This window comes from Schistosoma haematobium, chromosome 1 (genome assembly GCF_000699445.3).
Source record: "Schistosoma haematobium chromosome 1, whole genome shotgun sequence".
Taxonomy (NCBI): domain Eukaryota; kingdom Metazoa; phylum Platyhelminthes; class Trematoda; order Strigeidida; family Schistosomatidae; genus Schistosoma; species Schistosoma haematobium.
In genome coordinates this window covers 87,049,908-87,070,199 of record NC_067196.1, presented here as the reverse complement: position 1 = coordinate 87,070,199, position 20,292 = coordinate 87,049,908, and the positions used below count along the sequence as shown (strand labels likewise).

At 34.0% G+C, this 20,292-nt stretch overlaps 1 protein-coding gene across 1 annotated transcript in view; it reads right to left on the bottom strand.

Annotated features, from left to right (window-relative positions):
* Positions 1-3,912: 3,912 nt before the first annotated feature.
* The window catches only part of MS3_00002363 (uncharacterized protein), a 42,512-nt gene continuing 26,132 nt past the window's right edge, over positions 3,913-20,292 (bottom strand). The window contains exons 4-5 of the mRNA XM_035732473.2: positions 14,820-14,993; positions 3,913-4,112 (exon numbers count right to left, since the gene is read on the bottom strand). Coding sequence (XP_035587489.2) covers positions 4,054-4,112; positions 14,820-14,993 — 233 coding nt within the window. The 3' untranslated portion in view covers positions 3,913-4,053. The remainder of the gene's footprint in view (positions 4,113-14,819; positions 14,994-20,292) is intronic.

Here is a 20,292-nt window from a genome sequence, read left to right as displayed (position 1 = left end):
AAAATGGCATGAACTGCTATTGCCGATTTAATTTGAAGTTGGTTCAATTCTACCGGATTGTTAGGAGGTTTCTTTGTGTACCTAATATGTTCTTTGGCTCTAGTCACGATTTCGCGGGATGACTCTCCAATATAATAGGCATCACAATCGATACAACCTAATTTGTAGACGCAGTTCTGTGTGGACATGAAAGGGATTTTTTCTTTCAGGCGAACTAAAGTATTACGTAGTGTGTTCGTTGTTTTGTAATACACTTTAATTCTGTGATGTTTTAAGATTCTTTGAATTTCTTCTGTTGTGCCATGACGGTATGGTAGGACTACAGTGCCAATCCAAGGCATTTCATTCGAATCATTATTATAATGTAATAAACTGTTTTGTTTTAATATGCTTCTAATAATCTTCATAGGAAAATTATTAAATTGTAAGATGCTAATTATATTCATTTGTTCTTTTTGTTTGTCTTCCTCTGATGTGATGATCTTGTTAGCTCTTCTAAAAAGATTTAAGGCTAGCGAGATCTTAGCACTGAAAGGATGTGCTGAATGGAAGTCAATATAACGATTTGAATGCGTCGGCTTTCGGTAAATGGATAGGTTTAGACTTCCATTTGGATTTCTTTTACTAAGCAATCCAAGAATGGTAGCTCACCATGTGCATTTTCATTTTCATTCGTGAATTTGATGTGCGATGAAAGTGTATTAATTCGTTTTGAAAAAGATCTTAGATGAGTCTTTTTTATAACAACAAATGTATCGTCTACATATCTAAGCCAAATTCGTGGTATAATGTTGTGGGCGAAGATATTTGATTCTATGTATGCCATAAAAAGGTTGGCTACAATCGGGGACACGGGGGATCCCATTGCTACACCGTTAGTTTGTTTAAATAACATACCGTTAAAAGTAAATAGCGTTGAATTTAAGCAAAGTTTTAAGGATTTCATGATTAGACTGATGCTCAACGGACATCTGTCAGGAAGAGTATTGTCGTTCTCAAGTAAACCACTAATGAATTCTAAGCATTTATCAATGGGAACACTTGTGTATAAAGAAACGACATCAAAGCTTACCATGATTTCATTCTTCTCGATGATTAATCCGGATAATTTTGATTTAAAGTCATATGTGTCTTTAATTATATTATGTAAGTTGAGTTGTAATGTTTTTAATATATTGCTTAAATATTTCGATAGTGCATATGTTGGGGTGTTTGTGAAGTCTACTATTGGTCTTAAAGGAATATCTGGTTTATGAATTTTTGGTAAGCCATAAAACCGTGAGACATTACATGATTTGGGATGCAAAGCAAACCAACAACCACCAAATCGATTTTAAAAATATCAAAATATTGCAAAAAGGCTTTTCCAACTACAAAGAAAGGAGGGTAACCGAGGCGTTCCATATAATGCTTAATCCTACTTCTCTCAATAGAAAAGAAGGCCTTACCATACATCCTACTTGGACCATCTATCCTAACCATTCAGTCTGATCGTATTTACAATTTCACACTTTCATATTACAAATTTAAACTCTATCCTTTCTTACCATATAGGTCACACAAGTGTTCATTCTTAAACAATGCACACATACATACACACACAAATTTACATACTTATCACTTATGAATCACCTTGACAGAAATGACATGACATCAACTTGTTCAGACCTGTTTTTGATTGATCCAATATTATTCTTGCATTGTTCCGTTGTACTATTTAAACTTGGATTAATTTTAATTTGGTTATTTATTCTCTGAAGAAGTGACTTACACTAAGCCACGAAACGTCAGAAAAATCCAATTTTCTACTCATTGGGATATTACAAATATATTATTTTTATTTATAACAATCAACCCAATGCTCAATTTATTCGAAATTATCAAATCAAACCTTGGTAATGACACCTATAATCTGTGAAATATTCTGTTTGACCAACGTTATATGCTACTTGTAAGTCATCACTGACGTACTCCATTGCGCATCATTTTGTTTTGATTCTCTTTCCGATCAATGATTCTACGAAATATACGAACTCGAATATCCATTCTCGTATTTGATTTATTTAATTACGTTATTCACCAACGCGAGTTAAGTTGATGATTATATACGAGGAATGGCGACATGTATATTTCAATATTTCAAGCAGCAAACGATCTACCTGGAGTCAAATCTCGGGCCACTAAAATATACATCTTTATTTTATTTAATAGTTTAATTCATGAGTCGATCAAGTGTAAATCACCATTGAAAATGTGGAAGCACTGGACAGTCGTTTTGTCTTAGTATAGGACTCCTCAACAGTGTGTATCCATGATGCCGCACATGGGATTCGTATTTTTAAAGTTCTTCTAACTATCGGTATTACCCAACCAGATTCAATCATTAAAGTTTTCTATCAGTTCATCTAATAAAACTTTTTTTTCCATCCACCCTATATCTAAGGTACCTGAATTCTAATTTATATTTGTCCCTCACTTTATCAAACGACAGATAAAAAAAGAAGTAAATATGTCTAAACTGTAGTGTTCTCGTATATAAGTGTGACGACGGACCACGGGTGTTCTGTTATACGCGGTATATCAGGAAATCAACTTTCAAGATATAACATCTGGCGACGGGGTTATCGCAGCAATATGTCATTTACCTTTGAACAATTTGAAGCCCTGCTGGAACGCCAAGAAAAACGTACTCAGTTTATGTCATCCGCTTTCAAACGCTTTTGCAGTGAAAATGACATATCACATCTACAATCTCCTTCGTACCATCCTCAGTCGAATGGCCAAGCAGAAAGATTCGTGGACACGATAAAAAGAGCTCTGGTCAAAGAGGGATGTGAGGGTATCCCAAAACAAGTGATCAGTAAGTTCTTAATGTCTTAGAGTTACCTCTAATCCGGCAGTACCAGAAGGAAAGTCGCCAGCCGAGCGTATGTTCGGAAGGAAAATCCGGACAGCCTTTAACAGTATGTTGCCGCCCAGAAAGACAAATAAACCCACGAATGAATATCGTACGGTAACTCGTAGCTTCCAGGTGGGTGAAAAGGTACTTGTCAGATCGTATCAAGGCAATAGGAAGTGGGAACCAGGTGTCATAGAACGTCGAATCGGAAATGTACTGTACCTAGTCCGGAAAGGTGTCGGAAAGTGCATAAGACACATAAATCAAATACAAAGAGACAGCAGTACTATGGTCCAAGAAAGCCGGCTCCCATTTCAATTCCTTGTGGATTCATTTCAGAAAAGCCATCATAAGCGCAAACATAGCAGAGATAACCGACACAAGGAGAAAGCTGTACAACCCTCGAGAGTAATGGATCGCAAGAGGAATGCGACAACCAAGTTTCAGGTGGATCCAAGAAAAAAATCTTACACAACAGACTTTAAAGGGGGAATGTATGACGACGGACCACGGGTGAACTCGAGGAAGCTGTAAGAGGCTCAGAAGGAACCAAAGATGTTCCATCCAATCACCTTTCGGAAGAATATTCTAGAATTCCTGCGTGTGGCTTCCCGATTGGATAATGCTAATAGCCACCTGTATGCGGATTGGAGGACTGTAATGATGATTTCGTTCTTACTAAAAACTATAAATACCTGACAATTTTGTACTGTGATTGACACTGTTTGGAATAATATTCCTCTCATTAATCTTCTATTTTCTTATTGCGACTTGGATGGGTTTTGATGTTCTAATGTTCTGTTATACGCGGTATATCAAGAAATCAACTTTCAAGATATAACAATAAGTTTTCCTGTATTTAATATCGTAATTCATTGTAATCGTTTTATAATAACGCATAACTACAGATAGTCAACTTTAATAAATTCATCATTTCAAACAAGTATGAATTAGGTAGCTTAATTATAATATTTGTATAGTTGAAAATAATTGGCGGAAAATTTGAGTAGACCGCCGTTTATTTTAGAATATATTTAACTAAAATAAACACTATACACTATGAATTGTATGTATATATATATAGATCTTATTATAAAACAAACATCCCTATAAAAGTAAATTGTAATATAACAAGAAACATTCAATTATGTTGTTCACTTTCCATTACATTCACGTTCCGTCGTTGGTTGATCCGATAGTTTTTCATTAATTACTATAAAAATAAAAGTATGAGATAAAAAGAACCAATAAAATATATTGACAAATTAATTCATTGAAACCTATGAGAAAAATATAATAATAAAAGGCTGATCAATTGTAGTCCTAAACATCAGTGGGAAGATTCAAGTAATCAATATCAAGTGAATCTAAACTTCACCACATTGTACAAGCAAGTGGCTATCAGAACTTAGTAGCTAAGTGGATAATACGATGGTATTTGAAGTGGACAGCACTGGGTTCGAGTCCCAGAGTAAACATCAACTCTAAGATGCAAGTACATCCAGATGATGTCTCAAATAGAACGAAACGCATGTTCTGGATTTCACTGCTAGCCGCTATCCATCTTTGCTTATAATACTTGTGAATTAAGACAATACGCACAGTATGCATATATGCCAATAAGAGATTGATTGACTTCAGTCCTAAACATCAATAGAAAGATTCAAGTAAACAATAGCAAATGAATAATTCATTTGTTTATATGAAGATAAGATTTCGAAGTTTATTTAATTTGATTGTCATCTATAGTCATAGTATAATATAGATAGATAGTCAGTTAGTTAGTTAGTTAGTTACTGGCAGGACAATTACGTCACAAGTAACATTTCAAGTTGTAGGTCAAAGTAAATTCCAGTTGCTTGAACATTACGAATAACCTTTGTTGATGAAAGCCAATTAACACGAAACTTAAGACCAACATTTCCACTGAACATATCACATTCAAATACCAATACTTTTGTTATAGCACATGTTGGTGATAATGATGTTGTATTCTTCAAAGTTGGATGATCTAATTGTTTATTATCTTTCTAGACAACATATTCAGTAGAATGTTTCAAACACAAGTAGTGAGCTATTGAAATGCTTCAACAAATAAGCTACTTTGTTGTTCAAAACAGAAGGATAAACTTCAAATGTAAAATTAGCCAACAATTCTGTTTTTCATATTTATATGTATTTTATATCCGATCAAATCGTCATAATCCCTTAAAAAAACAAACAGCGAAATAATTCCAATCAAATCATAATAGGTATGGCCATCTTGCATACTGATTGTCATATACGAAGGACAATGAGATGAAATAGAAAGAATAACGAGTAAAGTTTAAAGAACTGTTTTTTTGTCGATAATAATTAAGAAGACTAAATATACAGGATGTAATTTGAAGGAAATAAAGAAACTGTGTTGACCCAAAAGATCTAAGGCATTATGCGTAGCAACTCACAGAAATTTGAATATTTTCTGTTTATACACACAAATGCAGAAGTGTTTATGGGAATTCTTAAGTCTAAACAGAACTCTATTGGTTAAAGGATTAACATATATTCTGTTAAAACGTGGAAATATAGCTACAAACATATTCGCTCCGTATATATTCCAACCATGTACAGTTTCGATATATATGTATATATAACTGTGATAGAAACTGATAGTTGAGCAGTATTGTGAACACATTTGAAAATATTGACTATCGGATTTCAATCTAATATTTGAAAGCTAACCTACTCGCTATCAGACCCGAAGGTTTCGGGCTCGATTCTGGATGCCTTCATGAGTAACTAATTAGTGAAAAATATTGCTTCAGCTAACTTGTATATTTAATTTATTTGCTTAAATATATTTGTTAAGATGTTTGTATGGATTTCAGTTTCTTCTAATTGTTTACAAATGATTAGATCCTTTACACGCATTGAATTTAAATAGTTCCATGATTCTGAATATAACACTGTTAATTTGAACCTAAAACTTGGAAACAGACACAAATACTGTGGTAGATTCCACTCAAAACTCTGGAATAAAAACTATGTCAAATGCAATTTATCTTAAAGTAAGCTGCCTTCTGATCTCTATTGATTTCCTTATTATTTGACTATCGTGTGATTTATTGCTCAAGGAGATTAAATGAATCTCGAATAATGTGATACTTACTTCTAAGATTTGTATATTCTCTTGTACATTAAATGCTAACCTACACTATTCCTCACGATTTTTAACTGGACTCTCGAGGAAAAATTTCATTATATTACATAGACTGTTAATGTCTACTAGTAGGGGTAAGGGATGAATCTTTTGAAGTGATCATGAATATGGTTGTAGATAAACAATTGAAATCTTTCAAAAGATTAACAAATGTTATTCTATGGAATACAAATAACTTACTTCACTTATATTGTTACATGTGTTTGCCTCCTAACCCAATCAGATACAATTACATTAGAATTAGTGTATAAAAAGAAAAGTATGACACTTCTACCATAATATATTTATCACATATACTAAGTGACGAACAGCTTATAAGAGATGAGCTGATTATTAACCGATCAGATGATCCATTACTAGTATGGGGTTGTGGAGATTATTACGTTTTTGATTGAGATCATGAACCGATTGATGTTAGACCACCACCTTTGGAAACCTGCAAGCACTGGACGGCCGTTTCGTCCTATTTTGGGACTCCTCAGCAGCGCGCATCCACGATCCCGCTCGAGGGATTCGAACCAGATGATTCATTATTGTATAATATTCATTTCTTATAAAAATGGATTATGTTTAACATTCAATTATATACATATATGTATATATGGAATAATATTGGGTGGTAGGGAATCATATTTGCCGGGCACTTAATGTCAACCGTATATATGGATTGTTACTTGTATGAAGAATAAAAGTGAGTTATTCAAATATCGCATGCTGAGAATCTGATAATGTATTAAGCTAATAATACTGAATAAAGGGATTAGTATTATTATCACACTAATACTCATGGCTTGTTTCTCTTTTTTGACGAGTTTCTTGTCAGAAAAAGAAAGAGAAATACTTTTTCCCATTCCTTACATGTTTATCTAATAACAACAGTAATAATCGTTAATGTTTTCGTTATGTAGCACTGATTTTAGAAATAAAGCCGTTGAAAACATAATCGGATAATAGTAAATATTATTTTTTTTATTATACACATCGAAATGTAATTTATAACTGAAAATTAATAAACTGTGGCATCATCAGTACAGGGGTTGTGGAGATTATTAAGTTTTTGGTTGAGATCATAAACCGATTGACGTTAGATCATCATTGAAAACTTGGAAGCACTGGACGGCCGTTTCGTCCTATTGTGGGACTCCTCAGCAGTGCGCATCCACGATCCCGCTCACGGGATTCGGACTCAGGGCCTTCAGTCTCGCGCGCGAACGCTTAGCCTACTGAACCACTTAGCTGGCATCGGTTCATGATCTCGATCAAAAACTTAATAATCTCCACAACCGCCATACTGATGATTAACATATGTGCTCACTGGTGACTAGCCTCGTGAGGGAATTATTGGAGTTCTAGTGAGAAGCCGTATCGGGTAGAGACAGGTATCTACCTCAGTACAATGGAAGATGGTCGGGCAATTTCGTGGATTGGTTGATGTTAGACACTAACACCATTAGATGCCAGCCAGATCAGTGGTCCAGTAGGTTAAGAGTTCGCGAGCGAAACTGAAGGCTCTGGATTCGAATCCCACGAGCGGAAACGTGGATGCGCGCTGCCGAGGAGTCCCAGAATAGGACGAAACGGCCGTCCAATGTTTCCAGGTTTTAAACGGTGGTCTAACATCAATCGGTTCATGATCTCAAACAAAAACAGTAGCATATTTGTAAACAAATGATTACTAGACGGTTTCTGGGAATTGTTAAAGTTTGTAGTAAGCCTCATAGACTGGTGTTAGTTATATAACCATTAGAAACCGTAAGGCACTTCACAACCATTTCATTCTAGTACAGAACTTCATATGAGTGAAAACAGACAACCTAACCAAATAATGAAACCGGGACTTTCAGACCGTGTGAAGTAAATGTGATGTTAAAAATACTGAGCTTGTTTCTAACATCAGTCAATTGGAGATAATACGCAACTATTATCCAATGCAATTAATGGATAAATACTTCACCTCTGACATGATTTAACTACCTAGTCGGGTCATTAATGCAAATTGTGGAGGAATATCATATTAGGAATAAACAGTTGTCAGTTTCTCTCTCATTTTCAATGGTTGTCAGGCTACAGCCAATCAGTAATTTAGACCTTAAGTTTTTTTGAGTCATTGATGTTATTTCATAAGCGCGAAAATTGCTTCAGAAGACATATATGATAAAAGACATTACTGTTCTTAGTTGCATGCATAAATTTGTATAGAAAGCTACAAGTTACATAATCCAAGTGAGTGCTAACAAAGCTATATTATTTACTTGATGTTGCAGGGGAAAAAGTCTGAAAACGCAAACTATAACACTAATAAGCAGTTACTAACCTCATCACTTCATCTCCACAATAGACTTCAAATCTTAAATAAACAGTACATATTTACAAGCCAAAATAGGATAAAACATGCTAACTTCAAAGAATGTAACAAGTATAAAATTAATAAACCTTCAAGTTGGAGTTTAATAAACTACACTGCCCACATCAGTTAACTTGTGATACTCTAAGATAGGGACTCAGGATCATCAACGATTCACTGTTTAAAACCATTTGAACTAATATATTGTATATGAATAGTTTAAACTAACATTGGTAATCATATCTGCACTTTTGTTTCAACTCTTCATCTTCTCTTTCTCCATGCATCGATACAAATATAATTATTCCAGGTCCACAAAACAGGTATGAAATTAAAATGTCATAACGTGGCAAATAACGTACGATACTGCCTTTTTCCAATAGTCCAAAACTTGTAATTACATTTAAAAGAGTAATGACATTAGTTACATCTGATAGTGATAAACGATTAATTGTATGATATTGCATGTCTATGATTATTCAGTAAATGAATTAGAAAAATTGCTCAGTTTAATTAATATGTGACTGTAAGTAAATCATATAAAAAATAGTATATTCAGATATCATTTAGATTTGTGTCCCTATGACTATATCTAACCACCTAACATGTAAACATGATGCATACGATGTCAAGTTGTTTAGACCAGCGGTTACATTTTAAAATGATCGACGGAATTCAATCAGCACTGAATACAAGACAATACAAACTATTTGTTACTAGTCAATAATCAAATACAATTTTTTTTTAAATCACCTTGTTTTACTTAGGTTTTGTCCCGCCTAGCCTATCTGCGATATTAAGCCAATGAATGTTTCTTATTGGATTTAACAATAATGTATCACTTAGTGTCAAGACAGTTCTACTGTATGGAGCTGAAACTTAGAGAACTACTACAACCATCAACAAGAAGGTACAAGTATTTATAAATAGTTGTCTACGCAAGATACTCAACATCCATTGGCCGGACACAATCAGTAACAGCCTACTATGGGAGAGAACAAACCAGCTTCCAGTTGAAGAGGAAATTAGGAAAATACGATGGAGTTGGTGGATAGGACATACATTACGTAAATCATCAAACTGCATCATGAGGCAAGCCCTAACTTGGAATCCTGAAGGGAAGAGGAAAAGAGGAAGGTCAAAGAACACATTACGTCGGGAAATGGAAGCAGATATGAAAAAGATGATTAACAACCGGAAGGAGCTGGAAAGGATTTCCCAGGACAGGGTTGGATGGAGAATGCTGGTGAGAGGCCTATGCTCCTTCATGAGAATTAACAGGCGTAAGTAGTAATTAGTAGAGTGGTCCAGTCAAAAATAGTGCTAAATTATATTGATTATCATTACTCAATTATTATTCATTTTGAAATTACAACTTGAAACACAAATCATAACATAATATAGATGACTAGTGAGGTTCAAGTTAACTTACAACAATTTATATGTTTTTTACCTATAAATATATAATGTATGCTACTTATATTGACAGATATAAGTAGTATGTAACATCAATCAGAAATGGAATTCATGCAAGGAAAATGAGATCTAACTGTATGTATTCAGTATATATCTATACATATGTTATATGTAAATTATGGCACCAAATAGAAAATTTATGATTTATCATATATCTTAAACCTCTGATAACAATATAACCATTGTTATGCTGATTTAGATTTGGTCGTCTCTAATGAATGTTATCTACGCATATACAAAAAAAAAGTATTACATAATAGATTATTATTATATTTGTGGGTGTTTTTCTTTCTTTTGTTTACGAAAAATAAAACAACATAATATAAACTTTAATAATAATAATAGAATAGCTTTGAAAGTATATAGAAACAGATACATCTTATGCATATCTATTTACATTGGTGAGATACATTGAAAGACTGACCAATTTAAGTGATCATACAATTCAAGTTAGTGATGATCAACAAATAAGTGAATGAATATATACACATGCATATATTTATCTATCTATATATAGATGAATCTAGATATCCCATAGGATATAAATATATAAATTTGGTTAGTAAATATATAGAATATCTATTTATTCATCAAAAGTAACCTAAGAACCAAAACGAAAAAAAACAAAACCCCAGCGGAAAACAGGTGTTTTCGTAGTGATTATACAACTGAGAAAACATGTTAACCACGTATTATACATATGTAATGTAGAGAAGGGAATAGAGCGCTGACACGAAAGAGAGAGAGAGAGATGTGGGCGAATGATAAGAGCCGAAGATGAGATTGCTTCAAGCGAAATTATTAAAATTCAGTAAAATAATCAAAACTCGAGTTGTTATTGTTGTTGTTGTTTCAGAGTGATATTTATTCGTTAGTTTTAATGTGACAGGTTTCTAGAGATTTTGAACTTATGTGGTGTTGACTAGATTGTCCCTTACAAAAGCGACATCGATACTAGAGTTTGTCAATGGATAATAGTCACCATGTAGAATTCTGAATTTAAAGGTATTTATAAAATATCACCGACATGGACTGAACTGAACTGGTCATCGTTTCTTACTAGAACTCCAGGAGTTACGATTTATATCGACGAACGAAAATACAATTTCATGTAGACTAACCAATACATATTTGTGAAACAATTCAGTTGGCTGAAGCACTTCAGTTTAAATACCTAATTACTGCATCTGATCAATAGTAAGTGGGATGAAAAAGAAGCCGATATCAATATCACAGATGTATTCATTCCATATCCTCCCTTAAATTTTTAGTTTCAAAAATAAGTCACACATTTTATTTCTTAAACTTTTGTCTCCTTTGTGAACCATGTTTTCCATATTTAGATTGTTTGTACTTATATAGACATTAAAATCACTTCGATCGTTTTGCTATACGTCTAGATAGGTGCTTCTCACACTGTGATTATGTAGCCTGGTAGCATGGGTTTTTGAGTTGACAATGTGTTGGTTAGCTGACTTACTCAATGTAGAGAATCATATAACTACCCAGTTTCTTTCCAATCAAACGATTTAATAATGTTAGACTATGATTAGTAATGGAATCCAGTAAGAGTGTTTCATCGTATTCGCCACTCGTCATTTGGATATTTCCGAGTCAACAGTGTTGATGTAAAGGCTGAGATTCAATCACAGTACCTCCTACATTGAACATCCAAGTATTGTCCAAAAACCTACAAATAACAAACAGCTACTACTATATTCAACGGCTATAGAATTATTTGTAGGGATTTCTATTTTCTTGCTGTTGATGTTAAGCACCACAATCAACCAGTCTTTATTGGTTTATGTACATCTTGAACAAGTTGTCTCAATACTGTCATTTAAACACAAGTTTTAGTAAACCTTCACAAATAAATAAAATCGATCAATGTCAACAACAATGAATTACTTTATAATTTAAAGCTAAGTTGAATGTTCAATCTATAGGAGCTAAAAAGACGATTCATAAATGTTTCACTTTTAATTAGTTAGAAAACACTAACAAAACTGTATATTCTTTGATCTTCTATTAGTAAATTGTAAAGTCGTCTTTCAGTCAGTCAGTCAGTCAGACACAACGTAGGATCAGGCACATATATACATCGGTCCAAGTTACCATACCTTATTCGCACAGCAAGATCAACACCAGATTCATAGAAGTAGTCAATTCAATGGTGATAATATATAAAAGAAACATTGCATATAAAAACATAGTACAGGAAGAAAGAATTAGTTCGTAGAATGAAAGACATGAAGCGATTTTAATCTCTTAGTTTAAGGGAAGACAAAGAATGTATACATCGACGTCATTGTAATCGATTTTGAAACATGTCACCCACAGTCTTCCACTATGGGTTACGATAGTCAGGCGGACACCAACCAAGTAGTCTGCATCTACCAACGTGGCTCAGACTAAAAGTTAGTGACTTCAAGCACTGATGCCACGTTTTGGTTTGGTCGCCTCTAACTTTCTTCCAACCATCCCCAACACGAGTTAGCATTGTTAAGAAAGTCACCTTTACAATTTAAAATAAAAAAACATCACCATCATCATCATCATGATTGTCTACTTCCACGAGCTCAGTTTATTCTAAGATTTAAAAGCATATCGAAAATGAATATATATATATCGTTCATTATCCTTTAAATTGCTAAAACATTAAACCTTTTTCATTAAGTACACTGTAAGCATACAAACTACTCGATAAGCTTATAGTTCAATGATGAATATAAATAACTAAACAACAACAAACCTTATCACCCAAATACATGAACCTCATCGATATAATAACAAAGAAATATTTAAGTTATTAATCATGTTGTTTGAAAATATCTGACCTTTTTATTTACAATAATCAAGGTAAATATTAGTAGTCATGTTTATTTTGACAGTCATTTTTGTGGACATGACATTAATTTGAAAGTAACCGGGAAAAAAGATTAGCAAACGAGAGATAGATAGAGAGATAGAGGGAGAATGGCTAAGCAAAGAAATGAATTTTGTTCTATGATTTCATTATTCAAAACTATAGGATCGTATATACATATAGAACAAATGAACAACAGTATAGAAAGCTTGGTTCTTATTATGTGATGGAAAACCGAATTATTCAGAAGTTAGACAAGTAGGTTCTCAGGGATACCAATTGAATTCAGTTAAACATTTATAATTATGATAATAAGTTATTCAGGAAAATAATAATAAATTTGATTAGACATGACTAACAAATAAAATTAAATCACTTTGGGATGTACGAGGTTAACAAACTGGGAGAAAGATATAAAACGATGGTAAGTTGCAGAATAAGAGGTTATAATCATGGTACGGTAATGCCCTGTTACGGCCAAGAGTGGTGAGAGTTATTTTTCCCTTTCGAAAAAGCTCTCACATGGCCCTGTGCATATAACCACTACTAGGGAAGTCCTCCTAAATGACCGGGGTGTTGGTTACGAAATTGAGAGGAGGAAAAGCAAATGTCCAGTGTTTTAACCGAGTTGGTGGATATGGAGGATTTACCTTGGGAAGTTGGAAAACCCTGATTCCAAACCAATGGTGCACATGGGCTCCAGGATCCTAAGGGAACAAATGCCATATGAACCAACTGTTGACCACCGGCTATCATGGAACTGCATCTACTGACATTGCTCCACTGTCTTCTGGATTAGATCTTTAGGTCAACTGCTCCAGGTGTGGCCACCTGCTTCGGTTTGGACACCCGAGCAGTATCCCAGTCCTCACACAAATCGAATGGTTTATGTGGCTATTTAACTATGTGGTTATCTATTTGATGCCTTCTTGTACTAATATTTATGTGTTTAAATGAACAAAAAACATTTAATGTACATACATATTTGAAAATTTCACGTTTTTTGTACGAAAAAGCCCTTTAGTACTAAGAGAAAATCGGTGTCACATTTCGTAAATCTCTACTAAACTTGTAAATAAAATTGAATAAGTTTATTTCAATCGAATGACCAAGGTTTCCCTATTGTTTATTGAGTTTTTAATATACAATTAACCCCACTTCTTTTTTATTATAAAAGATAGTACTTACGAATTCTTCATCAATTAATTACTCCTGTTACCCCTCGTGGAGCATTGGTCGCCGATTAAGAATCTCCAATCAACTCTGTTCTGAACCCTCTATTCAAGTTGTTTCCGATTACCATTCATTCCTTTGATGTGTGCCTCAACTCCCCTGAGCAATATGTTCTTTTTTCTTTCTCCTTCACTTTTGTCTTAAGGATTCCAAGTTAGTTAAAATAAATCATAAAACAATAGATATCTCTTCATTTATTCATTCTCATTATATTCAGATCAACACTAAGTTATATATATCATGTCTATCTCCATTTCTCAACGTAATGTGTTCTTTGGTCTTCCTCTCCTACTTTGGCCTTCAGGATTCCATGTGGGGGCTTGTCTTGTGGCGCAGTTGGGTGCTTTCCTCAATGTGTGTCCTATCCACTTCCAGTGCTTCTTCCTAATTCCTTCCTCCACTGGGAACTGGTTTGCTCTTTCCCACAGTTGGTTGTTGCTAATAGTGTCCGGCCAACGGATCCGAAGTATTTTGCATAGACAACTGTTAATAAACACCTGTATCTTCTGGATGATGGCTTTCGTAGTTCTCCAGGTTTCCACCCCATGCATTAGAACTGTCTTGACATTCGTATTGAAAATCCTCACTTTGGTGTTACTTGACAGTTGCTTTGAGTCCCCAATGTTCTTCAGTTGTAAATATGCTGCTCTTGCTTTACCGATCCGCCTGGAGTCCCTCCGGGGGCTACTGCCGGTCCCAAGGAGGGTTGGGCATGGGGTTAGCGACCCCATCCCGTAGAGAACTAACTCGTTAAAAAAACGCTAACCAGAAAAAAATTATTATATATCACAATGATTACCATTAATTCCTTCATTTTTAAATGCATTTAAAGCTTCAGTATACTCCATTTTTGCCAATTCTGAATTCATGGAATATTGACTAGCTCGTATTACATTAGATCTGTCAGCGTATAAAGCGGATAATCCAGGTAGTCGATATATAGCATCAATCATTTTCACTGAAACACCAATAGCTATTTAAATTAAATAAAGTTAGCAACAAGAAAAAATACTTTCGAATAAATGGTTATAGAAAGATAATGCAACACGTTTGAAAAGTAAAACACTTCAGCAAATGTAAACATTTCTTTTCTATTCTAATATATCACTATTAGTATAGGATTGAATTATCGCGCTGTTAATAATCAGGAAAGGATTTCGATCAGTATTTCGTGGCATATTAAGGTTTAGTCTTGAATATCAATAATGAGGTAATAAAAATATAACCCTTAGCTCCACGGAATAAGTTAATAGTTATCTGAACTCCATAGCTTAGAGGAATATGTGTTGGTGTTCGAAGTAAAAGGTATTGGATTCAAGCTCTAATGAGAATATTAACATTGAGATGCAGGTAAATTTAGCTGACTTGCTCTAAATTTAAAGAAAAGCACTTCCTAGGTTCCGTTGATATATACAACTCATTTGTAAGTGATATTTGACACGAATTGATATCACTTGAAATACTTTTAAAACCATAGAATGCATAATTACAACGAATAAAAACGCAAACTTTTATATGCTTCGAATTTCAATTCATCTTTATTGAAAAAAAGTAACTAATTATTCTATATATATATATATATAACTAATTCACGAAATCGAGCCACCGTTCACGATTGTATTCGATGAGTTACTATCTCACAACAGACTCGGTTGAACTCCACTGGTCACTACTTCTCACTAGAACTCCAGGAAATACCTCTTGAAGCCAATTGCTAGTGAGAACATGATGATTATAATCAGAGAGAGGTTTTGCCGATATTATGGTAATTTATTAATTGAATTCATGAGTCAATTGAAGCTAGACCACGGCCACCCAGTGCTTCCAGGTTTTCCATGATGGTCCAGTTTCAATTGGCTCATGAATTCAACTATTAAAATTACTATAATATCCGCAAAACCCCTCTCCCAATCTTATTATGTTTAGAAGCTTTCATTTGTTCATTCCTTCATAAAATATATAATTTCATATAATGAAGTGTATACTGGCCAAAAATTAGGAACATAGTTTTCAGTCATTCTTTAACTAATGTTAGTTTATAATAGAAACTGTTTTCAAAATGATCAAATCATTACATCTTGAGGGAATTGATGCTCCCTGACGGATTCAATCCCGTGTCACCCAGCTTCACAGTCGGAGACGTTACCACTGAGATATCCGGGTCACGACCGACCTCCTGTAGGACTGAAATGTAATCACAATTGATTGATTACTGGGTGGTGATCAATGTCATGTGTGTCAAGTCCTGATTAGTACAGATCGAATACTATCGACCAAGTTGCAATGTCTTAAGTAAAATTGAATTATTAAGGTTTAGATTAATATCTTCAATCAAAATAGATAATCACTGATGTCATAAATTAACTGATGATAAAAAAATATTTATCATTTGGATTACAACTTTATGATTCTCAATATGATTAGATGACACTATCACTGATTAAATAGCTGGATATTTTAGAAGTATTTATGTCAGTGATTTATCAAAATACAATCATATCGATATCGCATAATAAACATCTATTGTATATCATTTATGAATAGTTCTCTTATTGACTATAACACATTACAATAGTTGAAATCATGAGTCAATTGAAGCCAGACCCCATGGAAAATCTGGAAGCAGTGGACGGTCGTTTCGTCCGAGTATGGGACTCCGTCTAATAATAATCATCTGCTCACTAATGATTGACTTCAAGAGGCATTTCCTGGAGTTCTAGTAGAGTTCAACCTGGTCTCTTGTGAAATATCAACTCACTGAAAACAATAGTGGACGGTGGCGCAGCTTCGTGGATTAGTTGAAGTTATACATTAACACCGTTGGATGCCGGCCGGCTCAGTGGTCTAATGGTTAAGCCCTCGTGCGCAAGACTGATAGGTCCTGGGTTCGAATCTCGCGGGGAGCAGGATCGTGGATGTGCACTGCTGAGAAGTCCCATACTAGGACGAAACGGCCATCCAGTGCTTCCAGGTTCTCTATGGTGGTCTAGCTTCAATTGACTCATGATCTTAACCATTGAAATCAATTATTGTCAATTATTAAGTAAGAGAATGATAAGAAAAGTGAATGGCGAATAGAATAGGTTAGATTGTGAACATAAAAGTTTTATTATAATAATAATAGTAATTACGTTTATTACTATAATTGATTCTATACAAGTGGATAACTAACTATATACATAGATCTTTATAAGTAATTCAAGTGTAAAATAGTAATAATAGTAAATAATTAACTCATTTTAAGCAAACATAATAGAAATATTCTTAATAATGAAGTAATGAAATTGAATAACAAAAGTAATTACAAATAACTAGATAACTAACAACAAAAAGAAGAAGGAAGGTAATAATAATAATTCACATATTGAATAATAATAATACTGTTATGTCAAAGAAACTATTTATCAGATTTATATACATAAATGAAATGATCGAAAATTAAATTTCCATATTCTAAACAGTTACTAATAGAAGTGAATCTATTTTACCGAAGAAGAAGAAGGTGGTGAAGGAGAAGGTGGTGGTGGTGGTGGTGGTGGTGGTGGAGAAGGAGGAGGTGGAGGAGGGGAAGGCGGAGAAGGAGAAGTAATTCATTTAGGATGTATGTATGAATGTACAGTTTAAGTAAATGATTTCGTTGAAAAGAAAAACATTTTCTTCGCTGAATTCTTTTATTCTTATTCAATAACACTATGGATTATTTATGATCAGTTTATAAACTGTTTTAAATGCTTGTTTTAAAGGTGTTCTTTTCTTTTCAACAACAAAACGAATATGAAAATCTATTTTTTTTTTAAAAAACTATCTTAATCGTTTAACGATCCCCATTAAATTAAAAGATTAATATATTGCAACAGTTGAGATCATGAGTCAATTGAAGGTAGACCACCATGGAAAACCTGGAAACACTGGACGGCCGTTTCGTCCTATTGTATAATATATTGAACAAAAAATATACTTTCCAACAAATTCTCTTCAGTTTCCTACAATTCAATGTATCCAAATTAATAATCCAAAAGATGATCAGGTTAAGTGTAAAGTACATCGTTTAAAGCATGTGAATTTAGGTTTGTCTAACAAACTTGAATAAAATTATTAATGTTGATATGATTCATATGAAATGTTCACTTGAATCAGCTTATATGTTAAATGAAAATGTTAAGATCAGTATAGTGGTTGTGGAGATTGTTAAGTTTTTGATTGAGATCATGAACCGATTGATGTTAGACTAAGCGTTAGGTTGAGCGTTCGCGCGCGAGACTGAAGGCCCTGGGTTCGAATCCCGCGAGCGGGATCGTGGATACACACTGATGAGGAGCCCCACAATAGCACGAAACGGCTGTCCAGTGCTTCCAGGTTTGCACTGGTGGCCTAACATCAATCGGTTCATAATCTCAATCGAAAATGTTAAGATCCTTGATCGGAATAAATATGGATCAGATAGGGTGAGAGAAATAATAGTGTAAACATTTTATATGACATTAGTAAAAAGTAACAAAATGGGATGGAAGCAAAATAAAAGGATGGTACATTCCGGAGATTAATGATGATGTTTAGTCATTAATAACAATAATAATAATAATAACAATAATAATAATAATAATAAATACGAACTTTCGTCTAAATTTGATCGAATAGTTTCACAGTATTTGAGCGTCGAGTTAGTGTGAGACATTAAAGAGGAATAATGTATTTGTAAAACCTCAGAGAAACAATTTGAGACTTTACAAATACTTTCTTCCTCTTTAATAATAATAGTAATACAAAGATTTGTGAATAAAGATAACAGAGACAATTACATTTGAGTACGAAAGGTTATAAGTACAATAGTCAAATAAGGTCATTCAATAGCTAAGATTGCTATTGATTAATTGGCCTTGAGGTTGGCCAGAGAAGGAGGTGTGGTTGAAGATATATTTTTCTGTACGTATAGCATATATACAGATTCAAGTTAACATTCTATATGAATCATATCAACACGAACAATCTTATTCTATTTTGTTTAACAATTCTAAATTCTCAGTTTAGAGGTTGTGGAGACTGTTAGGTTTTTTTTTCTCATTTAGATAATGAACCGATTGATGTTAGACCACCGTTGGGAACCTGGAAGCATTGGACGGCCGTTTCGTCCTATTGTGGGACTCCTCAGCAGTGCGTATCCACGATTCTGCCTCGCGGGATTCGAACCCAGGACCTAACAGTCTCGCGACAGGCGCTTAACCAACTAGAATCTCCACAAAACCCCTTCCGAAACTATTAGTCTCCCAGAAAGAATACAAAAATTAATATTCAAATCTTCCCCCATTTTTTTTTAAAATAAAAAGAAAAGATGATAAAATATTAACCTTTAAATAATAATAAGAGGAAAACATATTGTTATTTAACAAAACATTCTACTATTTTTAAAAATTAATAATTAAACTGAAATCATAAGACGAAACTTTATTTCCGTAATGGCATGACAATTACACTTTCTTAGTTTTTGTTTTTTTCTTTTCTTCACCTTTTCTTTTTTCGTTTCTTTTCCTTTTTTTCTCTCACCAACTTATTTCTTTTTCATTTCAATTTCTTTAAAACTACTTTTCACCTTTAAATAAATCTGATGAATATATTCTATATACATATTTTAAAGGAAATTCATACTGTGATTGGATTTTGAGGTCATTCATTGAATGGTTCATTCTAATTAGTAATGAATCAGTAAATAAATAAACAAAAAAACAAAACAGATAGTTTATTTTTGATTGAGATTATAAACCGACTGATGTTAGACCACCGTTGGAAACGTCGAAGTACTGGACGACCGTTTCGTCTTATCCTCGGACTCCTCAGCAGTGCGCATCCACGATCACGCTCGCGGGATTCGAATCCAGGGCCTTCAGTCTCGCGCGCGAACACTTAACCTACTGGACCACTGAGCCGTCATCCAAAGGTGATAGTGTCTAATATCAATCAATCCACGAAGTTGCGCGACCATCTCCCATTGTACTGAGGTAGATACCTGTTTCTACCCGACATGGATTAGCTCCACTGGCCACAGCGAGCGAGATCGTGGATGCGCACTGCTGAAGAGTTCCACAATAGGACGAAACGGCCATCCAGTGCTTCCAGGTTTCCAAAAGTGGTCTAAAATCAATCGGTTCATGATCTCAATCAAAAACTTAATAATCTCCACAACCCCTATACCAGTAGATAGTTTATTTATTAAATTGATGTTTATTGTCTTTTATTTAATAAATTAGTTGCCTTAACAACTTGTAGATATGTCTCAT